We start from the raw sequence: 12,833 nt of genomic DNA on the forward strand, positions 1-12,833 counted from the left end.
CAAGGCGGTTTGTTTGATGCTCGTTTGTGTTAAAGCTGCAAATGTGCTTTTCTGTCATAATGACCGGGAATGACTTGTTTCAAATTATCCGTGGGAACTTTGTCATTGCTCCATCGTCGTGTCGCAGGTGACAAAGGATTAGCTTTAATACTCAGCGGAGAAGCCTGCTGGAGTCTGTGGGAACGATTCAGTGTTTGGATGACACTGACAGTGAGAGTTAGCAGGGTGTTCATCATCCAGTTAAATCCAGATCATGCTGACAAGGTCATACGCGCGCGAGTATGCACGTATGCAAACGTGTGACCAACTGGATTCATCAGCATACACACAGGCAAGCAAAACACAAGCAAACACATAAACACACACCAGAGGATGGCTCAATGAGGCCTAAGCTCCCTCCAGTGTTGTCCCAGTTGTTGGTGACTCGGGTCACACAGCTGCAAGCTCAGCTAGCTCAGCCTCAGCTGGAAAGCGACGAAGATGGAAAAATGAAGAAATCACAAGAAAGAATGTACATAAAATGAAAGGTCGTAACATGAATATGAGGAATAGTTTGAAGAAGATGAAAAGAATAATGATACTATAAAACATGCACGTGAAAGTGAGCTAAAAAGAAAAAGATGTTCATCTTTTCCTTATTGTTAAAAAGCTGCAGACTGCTCATTATTCTAGTCCATCAAGAATAAAAAGAATAAAATTATTTTTTGTAATTTTGCCTCTTTACACCATCACAGTAAATTTCAAACCAGTCAAAATGTGACTGAAGTGCATTTTCAGCTTTAACTCAAAGGGTAGAGCAAAAACATTCACGAATTACAGACAGTTTCATGGCCAGGTGAGGCCCCTTCCCTTGATATTTCATGACCACTAGTTACACTCAAGTACAGGAAAGCCAGAAGAACCTTTCCAGAAAACCTCTGAGAGTCTTCACAGGTCTGCAAAGAGGATGGACACATGAAACCAAAATGAACTTGTATCAGTTTAATGGGAATATAAAACAATGGAGAAGGAGAGAAAAAAGCTCATGATGTGAAACATCAATGCATCATCTGTGTGGCATAGGCATGTATGGCTGGCAGTGGAACTGGATCACTAAGGCAGCAGGATGAATTCTGAAATGTATGGGCGTATTCTCTCTGCTCACATTCACTCAGTTGCTCTATAACTGATCAGACAGTGCACGACTCAAATCATACTGCAAAACCAGCCCGAGAGTTTCTCAAGGCAAAGAAATGGGATATTCTTCAGTGCCCAGGTCAGTCACCTGATCTCTGCCCATTAGATCATGCTTTTCAGTTATTAAAGTTAAAAGTGAAAACAGAAAGACAGACAAACAAGGAGTGGATGAAAGTGGTTTCTACTGAAGACCTGACAGAGCCCACGGGCTGTCTTTAACTACAATAATTTTGTTCTAAGTATTAAACACAGTACTTAAATTTAGCATGATTCTATTTTGGTCAACTAATTTTGAACATCTGGGAATTGGGGACTATTGATAGAAATTATTAGGAGTAATAAAGTGTTAATAAACTACTTTTTCACAAAACCTATGAATTAAATCTGAAAGTCTGCACTTCAGTCAGATCTTAGCTTTGATTTAAAATTCACTATGGTAGTGTACAGAGATATAATTAAAAAAGTGACATTAGCCATCTAACTGTATTTACTTATACTGTATGCTTGCCAGTGACAGCCATGATTATGATGAACATCCTGTGCTAAAATCACATTTCTAATTGCTTACTAATGTTCTAGTTGCTGATAGGGTTGACAGTAAATCCAACCAACTCCTGACAAGTTAAACCTGATACTATCATTTAGTATCAACGGATGAATGTGTGTAACAGTCAACTTTGCTGCAGATCCACCAGACTGCAGTGGATTTCAGTGAAGCCTGTGCCCATATCTAGTCCGATGTCAGCATTCCATAGTTAGACAGATTAATGGCAGTGAACTCTGCAACCCTTTGTTCTGGGATGTGATCCAGCCATGCGAAGTGTCATCCACTAGATCCAGTCTTTAAATATATACATACTTTCACGTAAACACAGAATGTTTTTTTTATCTGTCTTGGATACATATTTTTTATTTTAAATGTTTCCATTATCAACAGAACAGGATATAGTATTGGGTAAACCCATAGTTCCTTTCCAGTTTGCACCCCTGTAGCGTTTTGAGAGATCACTAAACTGCATCCATACTAGTCAGAGAGTTTGCCATCTTTCAGAGTGAACAATATGGTGTGTCTGCATGTGTGTGCGCCTGTTCTCCTCTGCCAATGTCAGTGTAAACGCACTAAAACACAGATGGGAATCCTAAGGGCTACTGACTCGAACATACTGTTTGTGGGGGGAAGATTTGGGGCAGGGATATGAATGTTGCCTGACAGGGTTTCACCTGTGATATTCCCTTAACACAGTCCTCTGGGCCTCCGCTCTACTTCAGTATTTTCACAGTAAATTTAGCCGGAACATGTTGCTCGTTAGAATACAAGGTAAATCTTTACATTATGGCCTGAAGCTGTCTGACTTCTGCTGAGTTGCATTCTGGTGCCAGATGCTGCAAAGTCCCCACGCTTGTTAACTGCAATATACTGCACATCACCATTTCCTACAATAGTGCCTGTTCTTCTATTAGTTACGGTGAAAGCTACTGTAAATGAACTGAATATAATTATGTATTAGCTAAAATGAAATATAATAACAATTTCTGGTAAGCAAACCATTCAAACGGACCTTTATGTTGCCGTGGGAAACTGCATTAAGCCAGTAGTCCTTGTCTTGTCTTTTTAATGATAATGAACACAGGTTAGCACCCAGACAGCTGTTATAAAGCAAAGGAGGTTCTCTATCAAGGGACTAATCAGATAGGTACAGTTCCCTACAGATGGCGAGGACTACACATGTTCACGAACGCACACACACCTGTTTGTTGTAGCTTCTGATTTAGTGAGATTGGGCTTTTAAAAAACAAGCGAAGAAATGTTTCTTCTTTATACTATGAAGATCACAATTAAAGCCTTTAATGTAGATAAGTAATCCCCTCAAAGTTGATATTTTTTTGCCTGTAATTTAGTAAACCTGCTTAATACAGCAGCTGGTGGCTGATATTTATATCCCAGGTGTGTAATTTCTTCCTTTTTTCCTCTTTCTGTTTCACTGAAAATCAATCTAGGATTTACATCATCACTGCTCTTCTGAAATTATACGACAGCAAAAGTCATATTTACATTTTCCCCCCAAAGCTCATTCTTATTCTGTTCATTTCTTTTAAGAGACGGGGAAACACAGTTATTCAAATTTCTTAAAGTTACTTAACACCACATGTTGTAACATGATCGACTGTCTGGTCGGTAGGAAGATTACTTTCTCGAGACATGTAATTACAGGGCACCTTTGGTGTGGCGGAAAAACAAAAGCAAGGGGCTCAAAAACTGGTTGGCACACTGTCATCTTCTTGCTTACTGCAGGCAAATTGAGAACTATGTCAGGGGGTTACATAAAAAGTAAACACTACATTAAGTGGGATACGTAATCCATACTTTACAGGACAAAAATGCCCTGAGCTGCACAAATGTGACCTTGTAAAACTGTAGGAAAGCAGGTTTCCTTGCGTGACCTTGCAGAATACACAGTGATTAAATATTACAGATTTAACATGAACTGCTCCTGAACTGCTCTGTACAGTAAAGTAAGCAGATCTGGAGGAAAGCTGTCCAAGAAAAACAACCCTGAATGCTGATAGAGATCTGTGATTGTTTGACACTGTGAACTGAGTTAACCCAAAATTCCTCTGCGACAAGGAAATATAGATGGCAATTTGTTAATTTCCAAGCAGTGTGGTAAAATTAACCGACCAGATTATCAGTGCTGACTAAAAGCTTATTGCCTTTATATTTTATTCCCTTAAAATGTGCCACAGACTCCCATTTCTGGATGAAGATGGATGAAGCTTTCTGTCTGATAGCCCTACATATGCACTGGAGATTTGCTTGAAGAACTGGTTTCACATACTGTCCTGTTGTGTAAAACCACACTCGTCTGTGTATCACAGTCTACAGACTATCAAATGTCTTGTCAACAGACTGGATTAAATGGAGACAGACATGCGAGACACTTACATGGAGCTGTCAAATTAGAAAGAAACTAGTTATGCAAAGCGTGGGTTCATTTTGGTGTTACACCTTTAACAACAGCAGTAGCTCTTCAAACATTTACACCCTTTGATTACAATGAAAGCATACTGCAGTTGACAAACCCAGCAATTAAAAGTACTTTGGGATTTTTTAACTCAAGTACATGATAAGGCATGTTGCATAAGAGGCAGCTGAGCTAAGTTATATGCAAATTATAAGGAGTTGTGTAATGAGGTGTCCAAAAAACTTGTTTTGTGGTGTAAAGGTTCATTACATTAACAAGATTGTTTCACATCATAGGAGAATGGCCCGATGATATTTTTATTGCACTTATTATGGCCGATTACATGAGGTAAGGAGACAGGCATGATGATTGTTCCCTTTAGGTGCAGTCAGAGAAATACCTTTTGCTTTGTTTGCCTCAAAGAGGCACTCCAGTGATTTAGAGATGAAACCGCTGGCGCCATTTCAGCAAACTGGCATTTTCATTGTAACTCTGAGGCCATTGTATTCAGCCAGATTGGAGACGCATCATACAAGTGTCAGCCTGAGCATGGCACTCACAGCTATGGCTGCATATCCAGAGGTTTCGCCAGACCTCAATTGTCTCTTTGTGCTCTGAGAAAACAGCTGCTGAGAGCAAACAACAGCAGAACAGTGAGCTAACACTAAGAGGGCTTTCGACTCTTGAACAGCCTCTTCATTTGGAAGCCAGAATGGGACAGTCTAAGACGCGTCCTGCTGAAGTTGCCCCTCTTGGGGCACGACCACCCTCTCCTAGGTCGGTGTGCGCCCTCCGGCTGGCCGAACAATCCCAGAGATTCTGCTGTCACTACCAGCACTTCAACTTTCCTGAGAGACCTATGAGCTACTCACCCCCTTACTCACCGAGTCTGTTCAAGAGGCCAGATCGGCGGTAAGTGGGGGCGGCCGAGGACAGTAGGAGAATTTGTCTTGCTTGCGGTGTGGGGACATTTGCCAGGCTCGACAGTAACATGTGTCTGTGACAGATGCGCACGCCAAAGGCGGTTAAAGAGAAGACGAGCTCTGGAGGCTGGCAGCTTGTCAACATCTAAATGATATAGAGTTGTCATTGCAGTATTTTCAGCAGTTACAATCCTTAAATGAAATGATTGCCGTTACAGTTTTCATAATGTTCAATCTGCTCATGTGGTGAGAAACAGCACTAGAAGAAAATGCTGCAGCTTCAGGCTCATTATCAGATGTACTTATGGGGATTATAAGAGTAACACGTTCGTTTGGGGTGTTATTTTGGACTGTTGCTCGTGGTGACTTTGAAAAATGGATTTTTGTGCTCGCGGCACTGAAAGCGGGAAAAGTGATATCACTACCAGTCCTTGGATAGCAGTGTCAATCCTGTCATCACTCTCTGCCTGCACAATATATCACATAAAGAAATGTTACATTCAATACCAGGGCATGAATTTATTGAAACATCTCATGAGAGAGACCAAGGCCATGTGCCCTATTGTTATTCATGGCTCAAGAGTCTGAGGTGATGAGATAATAACGACTGCCTCTGGGTGTCCTAGTGTATGAATGAGTTCAGTGTGAATTCAGTATTCATTGTTTGTAGCTGTTCTTGTTGCCCACACTGCCAGCTTCCTCTGAGATAGCCTCTGGCTGCAACCTTTGGCATGCACGAGTATTGTCGGGCCACACTCTTATCCACGCTATGCATTCCTAATTGGCCCAAAAAGAATTTTTCTTCTGTATATATTTTCTCTGCAGTATTATGAATAGCTTCAATTTGACGGGGAAAAAGTACAACTCCCAAAATGCTGTTCATAACAAAAAGCTGGAAGGCTGGTATTATGTGACGGCCTTATTCTTTTGAAGCCATCAGTACAGATGAATCATGGTATTATATAATGGAGTTGGCTCTTGCGCAGGAGACATCTGATGGAAACTGTGGGCCATCGCCTAGCTCCAAAATGACTCAGTGAATTGGGCACACGCCGAAATGGTTAGGCATTAGGTGTTCCACGGAAACACGAGGGTATTTATTTTTTGAAAAGGCAGGAAAAATCTGTATTCCTCTTGAAAGGAGGAATTTAATCACTATTTTCCATCACTTAAATTTGTATCAGAGCGATTCTAAAGCTTCTGTAGTAGGAAAAGCAGGAGACTCAGTTTACACTGTGATCATCTTACCTAATGCGGTTCATTGGTTATACTGTGCTGGAAGGCTCCCCACTGTGTAGGTCCTATCTGTGCATCTCAGCTGAAGACATTCGCTGTGACTCCTTCCTCCAAAATGGGACTATCACTGCTGGGCAGGGTAATTCACCTGTCTCTCATTGCTCGAAGCGGGCTGGATATTAAACCTGGCAGCTGAACTGTCGCAGCACGAAATCTGAGACGACAGGCACGATGGGCCCTAATACCCAGTCACTGTGCTTTCTGCTAAGCCTTGTTAGTCCAACCAGAAGTCAGCCCTTCCACTTTAATTGTTTTGTTATGTAACACAACTCCTTCTTCTCCTCTTTCAAAAAAACTGAAGGAAAAAAAAGGAATTTGGTTTTTAAAGTTATAAAAAGTTAGAGGTCTGGGATTATTTAATATTTTAAATGCAGGTCCACGGTCTTTAGGCATGTGTGATCATGCAAAAAATATCTTTGGACTCATAATTGAATTATTTTATTCAGATAACATCCTAATTTTTTTTTCTGTCCTTATTTAAATAGACCTAATATCCTTTTAAAAGATATGACTGAAAGGATGTGGATTATGAATGAGCAAAATTTAATAGAGTTGATCCCCTCAGCAGGGAATCTGCATAAAAGTTATCCATGGTTGAATATTCCACAAGTTGATGTGCCTGTAGAAGAATTGTTATGCAGAGACTCTTTAATAAAATTGTAATTGGCTTATTATCAGTATTGAATCAGATAATTGCAACAACAAAATGGAACATAATGTGACAGCTGAGAAGTGCCGGGAAATTACATTAAAGCTATTAAAACCTGCAGCGAAAACAAGGTCTATTACGCAATAATAGCAGTGGGTAATGCGATGGAAAAAATGGGATGACAGCAGGTGTTCTCTCTCTGTATCCTTTGTAGTTATCCTATGTGACAAATGACTTATTATTTTATGCTTTGTGTGGATGCATTTGAGCTTCATGTGGTAACATGCCCGTTCGAAAAGGTCTCGCTTAGAGAGCGTTGCAAATTGATGTACTCCAGTAAGAGGTTGTTGATGCTTGATGTAACTACGCAGGGGTGGTCAATTAACTTTCCCAAGGGGGCCACATGAGAAACTGGGACTGTTGTGGAGGGTAGTACTAATAAGCTGAACTCAATTTTGCTCAATATTAATTTTATCACTTTAAAAGCTTGTTGGTACAGCCCTCCACAACAATCCCAGTTTCCCAGTGAGCCCCTTGGGAAAATTAATTGCCCACCTCTGCTATAGAGGTACAGATCACCCATTAAATATCCTGCAGTATGTTGTTTATTGGCTGATACAATGGACTGTAGTGTGATAAAAACTAAAAGGAACAAGAAATGATGTGGTAGGCATATACCATACGAACAAGTAGGAGCTAAGTCCTTAACTATAAATATAGAATGCCATTTGAGAATTTCCAGAACTGGAAAAACAACCTGGAAATGTACGGTGTACGGAAAATTCCCAAGGAAACACCAGGTTCCCTCTAATTAATTTTGTTGCCCAAGTGCACTGTAGTCTACATTTTCACCACTAGAGACCGGTAGAGTTCAGACATAGACTGATTGGAAATTTACCTGTGGATAGGACGGAAAAGTACCTATAACATGTGCATATGGTACGTGTGGATGGTGCAGGACATTCCGTTAGAGCATATACTGTGAAAAACTCCAGAGTATCATCAACCAGTCATGGGAAAAAAATGTCAGGTTTTTTTTCTTTTACATGTCGGTAACACTGTCAGTACTGACATGTAAAGTAACTCGATAAAAAAAATAAATTAAAAAAAAACAAACAATCTTCCTAAGAAGTCACATTAAAAATCACTTGTTAAATAAGCCCGTTTAATAAATTAGCCATATGACAGTATAAGGAAAAACTTTTTGGCTTTATTTACATCAATCGATGGTTTTAATTTGCTGCAAGAACGAGTAACAGTGCAGGCTAACGTGTTCAGATAGTTTGTTTTCTACTACTTGTTGCAGCTTTGCGGATTTCGGTCTGTGGGTTCGCAGAGACTCACGAGAAGTTCAGCAGCGGGGCAGAGCTGACGCTGCCTTCAAATGCTGACGTTTAAGCTCGGCATTTGGAGTAGTAACTGTTTACTAAAAGGGTAATGAAACCTAATTGTTTATCGTGACTGCTTTGCTTTAACTGGTGCACGGCTAAACTATCAAAAAGGTTTACTGAAGAGAAGTGATTCAAGACCCACATCAAGCTTATATTTCTTTCATTTTAAAGGGTTATGCTTGCTTATATAAGTGATACAAGTATTATATACCATATATATATATATGCAATAATTATCATATAGCCATGTTAATGATCTGATAAAACAGATAAAAAGAAGGATGCAAAATTAATGCATCACTTTAGTATTTGGGATTTTTATTAGTTCTGAACGTCATTGCATCATGCTTATCCTGATTATACTGAACCTGCAGAGGAAAAAAACATAAAAAGTAGTTAAATGAAGACCAAACACATAATCAATGCTACAGCCAATCTTATGATCAAGGTATTGAATGATCACTACGTGACCTATGGTTTAACTATTATGTCAAAAAAACAACAAAAATGCTGAGGTCGTGGCTGTTTATCAATCTCACACTGTTCTTGTTTTTTGCTCATGACACTGGAAGGCACCAAAAAGAAAAAAACTGCCCCCCTCCCTTCACCCCTCCTTCTCAGCTTATTTGACTAATTCATGCACGCGTCATGTGACGTCAGAACGGCAGTCGTTCAAATACTGGCCGGTGGCAGAAATAGCATCAGACAGTCGCTTGTAAAAATCCGCGAAGCTGACAAACCTGACACAGCACTGCGCTCAGCCCGAAGCGAGTTAGTGCATCGTTGCTAAAGACGAAACAAACCCGGATCCCTATTTAGCTGATCAACCAGCCGCAAACGTGGCGAGAAATATTATCCAAACGAGTCTGGTACTCAACATGAGCACGGAGATGTTCGCTAAAACACCAATGGAGGTTGCCGTCTACCAGTTGCATAACTTCTCCATCTCTTTCTTCTCCTCTTTACTCGGAGGAGACGTTGTTTCGGTCAAACTTGACAACAGGTAATTATCTTTGCGATATGGTCATCAAATACTCGAATGCGGTTCTTTTTTATTTATGTGTGAGGTTTTACCAAACGTTCGTCTGTTTTGTTCTTTTTCTTTTATTTCCTCATTCTGCTTCAATACTGAATGCTTTCCTGGTGGTTCAAAACACATTTATGTGCTCGATTTCTGATGTTAGAGTTTCCAAATGCTTTCTGCTGAGCTGTGTTTCTCTCTGCTGCCTTTGTGGACTTTGAACAGATATCTGTTCTGCCCTGTTTGCCTTATCGCTAGCTGGCTGCCGCATACTCAGTAACAAGGTTACACTGAAACCTAAATAAAACCCTAATCTGACTCCAAAAGCAATTAACTGGTATCTTGGCAAAAGTAGCCAAGATACCAGCGGAGCAAACGGTTTTCATTTCCGTTTGGAATGCTTTCTGTTTCACCTTAGTAACCCTGGGAATTCCCAGAATTGGAGCGACATGTTTTCTTTGTTTTTCTTTTGTGGAATATGAGGTGACTTGAAGAGTTTTAAGTTGCAGAATGTTAATTAATGGGCTCTATTTCTTCTCTTTTGCAGTGCCTCTGGTGCTAGCGTTGTGGCCATCGACAACAAAATCGAGCAGGCCATGGTAAGCTAATAACACACCAGCCACTACACCGAGATGCATTACACATGCATGCAGTGTACAAGTAGCATAGCTGTTTCCTTCAAAGTGATAATAACCACAAAGTTAAAATGTTAATTGTGTATCACAGTAGATATTTTTCCTCCCAGACCTTAAAACTGTGAGATTTTGCTAGATTTCTTTACTAAAGGTTAATTCATACATCAGAACAGTTATAATCAACGACCGCCCAAAATACAGTTATGTAAAATCAGCTCTCTGTGAAGTCTCTAGGAAGTCCCTGCAATGTGACCGTAGCACAGGCTGCTGCACGCTTTATTGCCGTGCAAAGTAGTAAACGTGCAGGAATGTGCACCTTTGAGTTAAGTAACATGTGAACTTTATTGTGCCTGCTAGATCACAAGAAGTACATGTGAGACTAGGGGTAAAATATAGTAGCAGATATCCTCTAATGGAAAAACTTGGCTGGCAAACCCAGTCCTTCTTTTAGACTGTGCAAGCAATCAAACCAGCCTTGTAGGCTGTAACAGTTGCTCCGTGTTATGTACCTAAACTAACCTCTCTTCTTTTGCTATGACAGGACCTTGTCAAGAACCACCTGATGTATGCAGTGCGTGAGGAGGTGGAGATCCTCAAGGAACAGATCAAGGAGCTGGCTGAGAAGAACAACCAGCTGGAGAGAGAGAACTACCTGCTGAAGAACCTCGCCAGTCCAGAGCAGCTGGAGAAGTTCCAGTCGCGCATCCCGACGGATGTGCTGTTACCCCTAGACAATCAGAACATCCAGGGCACTCCGGAACAGCAGCAGCAGCAGCAGACCTGCAACCACAGCACTGGTTCTGCTGTATAAGTGGCTCTGCCTTGGGGCGGGCAGAGCCACTGTCTCTTTCCAATTATGGACCTCCATTTGAATGAAAGCGTCATTAAATCGCTGCCGCAGAGATCTCTTCAAAACAATGAAGGTGAAGCATCTGGGCTTTAAATGATCGATGGGACACAAACGAACTGTTGACACTGATAAGCACAGACCAGAACTGAAGACGCTCTGACCGGTGCCATGTCAGGCCCGTCCTCTGATACCGTCCAGCTTTTTGTCATGTTCCCTCTAATGTAGACGAAAGTGTTAAGAGTAGCGAGAAGGTTCTGACTAGACACAGTCGAGAACTTGCTGACAGAGGGCGGCTTTCCCTGCCTAGCCTAACCCTTCCAATAGGTGAGAAGGTGTTGATCGGGCTGGCCCTGCAGGTGCTTGACTTGGAAAAGTGTGGAGAGTTTGCTCTTCCATTACTCACAGGAAACCCATCTGAGACGGCCCTCCAGGTCTCAGTGAGAGGTGCCCCATTGCGTGGATTTGTCTCAAAAGCCTGGCAGCAGTACATTTCAGCCACATAACAAAGACTTTACCTGTACCGACAATGTATTGCTGATGTGTTTGTGTACATCCGAGCATAACACCAATAATTAACAGAATAAGCTGGGCAACAGAGGTAGAGGTCAGTACAGATTAATGTTTTTAGAGCTGGTGAACCGATCAGTATACTGTTAATGATTCAAAAAGCGTAATTTTGTATTGCCTGCAGTTGGGGCTTGCTGCTTATGGGGGAAAATTAATCCTGCTCTGTTTTTGTTTTTGATTTTGGAACAAAAATCAGTCGTTTGTAAAGTAGGAACATTGTGTTTTTTCTTCAAACGTTTCTTATTTTGTAATATATGGTGCATATCTGTTTTCCTAACTCTTGACGGAATAACTACAATGTACATAGAGTTTAAAAGTCCTGAGATTAACATAGTATAGCTTACTTGCAAGCAGACACCTGCATTTCTCGCTGCAGATGCACTCCTGACTGTAGCAGCGTCATCGAGCATCTGGCCTGTTTACCTGCTCAGATGCCAACTCGAAAACAATGGCATGACAACAGTGCCTGTAAAGAAAGAGAGGAACGCATTCTCACACTGTCCTCAGTTGCTGCTGTTGTTGTTGTTGTTTTCTAGCTACCAAAGACTCGTTATGTTTTCCACACAACAGCAGACGCTGAGCAAACCAGGACCATGTGCAAAACTTCACAGGGAGAAGTCTTCGTCGTAACTAGAGCTGACCTTTGTATTTGTTTTGTAAAAGATGACTGTATTGTTGCTGTAATGTATCCTCAAAAGAGTTGTTCACTAGATGTTTGGATACGACTGCACATTTGCAATAAACCTTGTTTACATTATAAAATAAGCTGACATTGTCGCTCTCGCTCTTTTTCTTTTTCTAAATTAAGTCTGCCCTTCGGTTCATACTATATAGTGTCTGTAGTTTTTAAGTAGGGCTGGTAGTGTTAGTACTAAGAATATCATCCCATCACTAAAATGTCATGTGGTACCATCACATGCTTTTGTTGCTGAATTTTAGTAATAAGAGTGGGATACATTCAAGAATGGCTATCTTTAAAATGGATTTCCTTAATGTACGTGACGTGAAGTTGCATACTCTGTAATGGAGAAATCTGAATCTGGGAGGAAAAACTCAGTAGCTGCAGCAGTAGACTTTATTTTCAGGGGCAAAAGTTGAACAGCTGTGAAATCCGTTCATCTGAGTTTCAGAGTAAACAACCCTTCAACTTCTGTTCAAACTAGCATGGCTTTCCTGGAATTTGTAGCCTCTTCATCTCAGTATCTGAATACATTGATTTTCTATTGAATTCTGCGTGCCCTGTTTGTGTTTATGAAGTCTGACAAACAGCATGTGATTTGTGAAATTGTGAAATGCATGGATCTCTGGGGTACTGCAGCACAAGTTTGTGTTTGCTATTTATGGCTGCTCAGAGTTGGAGTT

At 40.9% G+C, this 12,833-nt stretch overlaps 1 protein-coding gene across 3 annotated transcripts in view; it reads left to right on the forward strand.

Annotated features, from left to right (window-relative positions):
• tsc22d3 (TSC22 domain family, member 3) overlaps nt 1-12,236 on the forward strand; it is a 32,670-nt gene extending 20,434 nt beyond the window's left edge. The window contains exons 1-3 of one of the 3 annotated variants that reach the window (XM_042221580.1): nt 1,685-5,051; nt 9,967-10,018; nt 10,596-12,236. In XM_042221580.1, the coding sequence (XP_042077514.1) occupies nt 4,852-5,051; nt 9,967-10,018; nt 10,596-10,865 (522 nt within the window). In that variant the 5' untranslated portion in view covers nt 1,685-4,851 and the 3' untranslated portion in view covers nt 10,866-12,236. Of the gene's footprint in view, nt 1-1,684; nt 5,052-8,669; nt 9,402-9,966; nt 10,019-10,595 lie in introns of those variants that run through there. The other 2 variants (XM_042221584.1, XM_005913394.2) reach the window with 2 other exon arrangements.
• Nucleotides 12,237-12,833: the final 597 nt, after the last annotated feature.

Source organism: Haplochromis burtoni, unplaced genomic scaffold, assembly GCF_018398535.1.
Source record: "Haplochromis burtoni strain Fernald_Lab_line unplaced genomic scaffold, NCSU_Asbu1 Contig_4, whole genome shotgun sequence".
NCBI lineage: Eukaryota > Metazoa > Chordata > Actinopteri > Cichliformes > Cichlidae > Haplochromis > Haplochromis burtoni.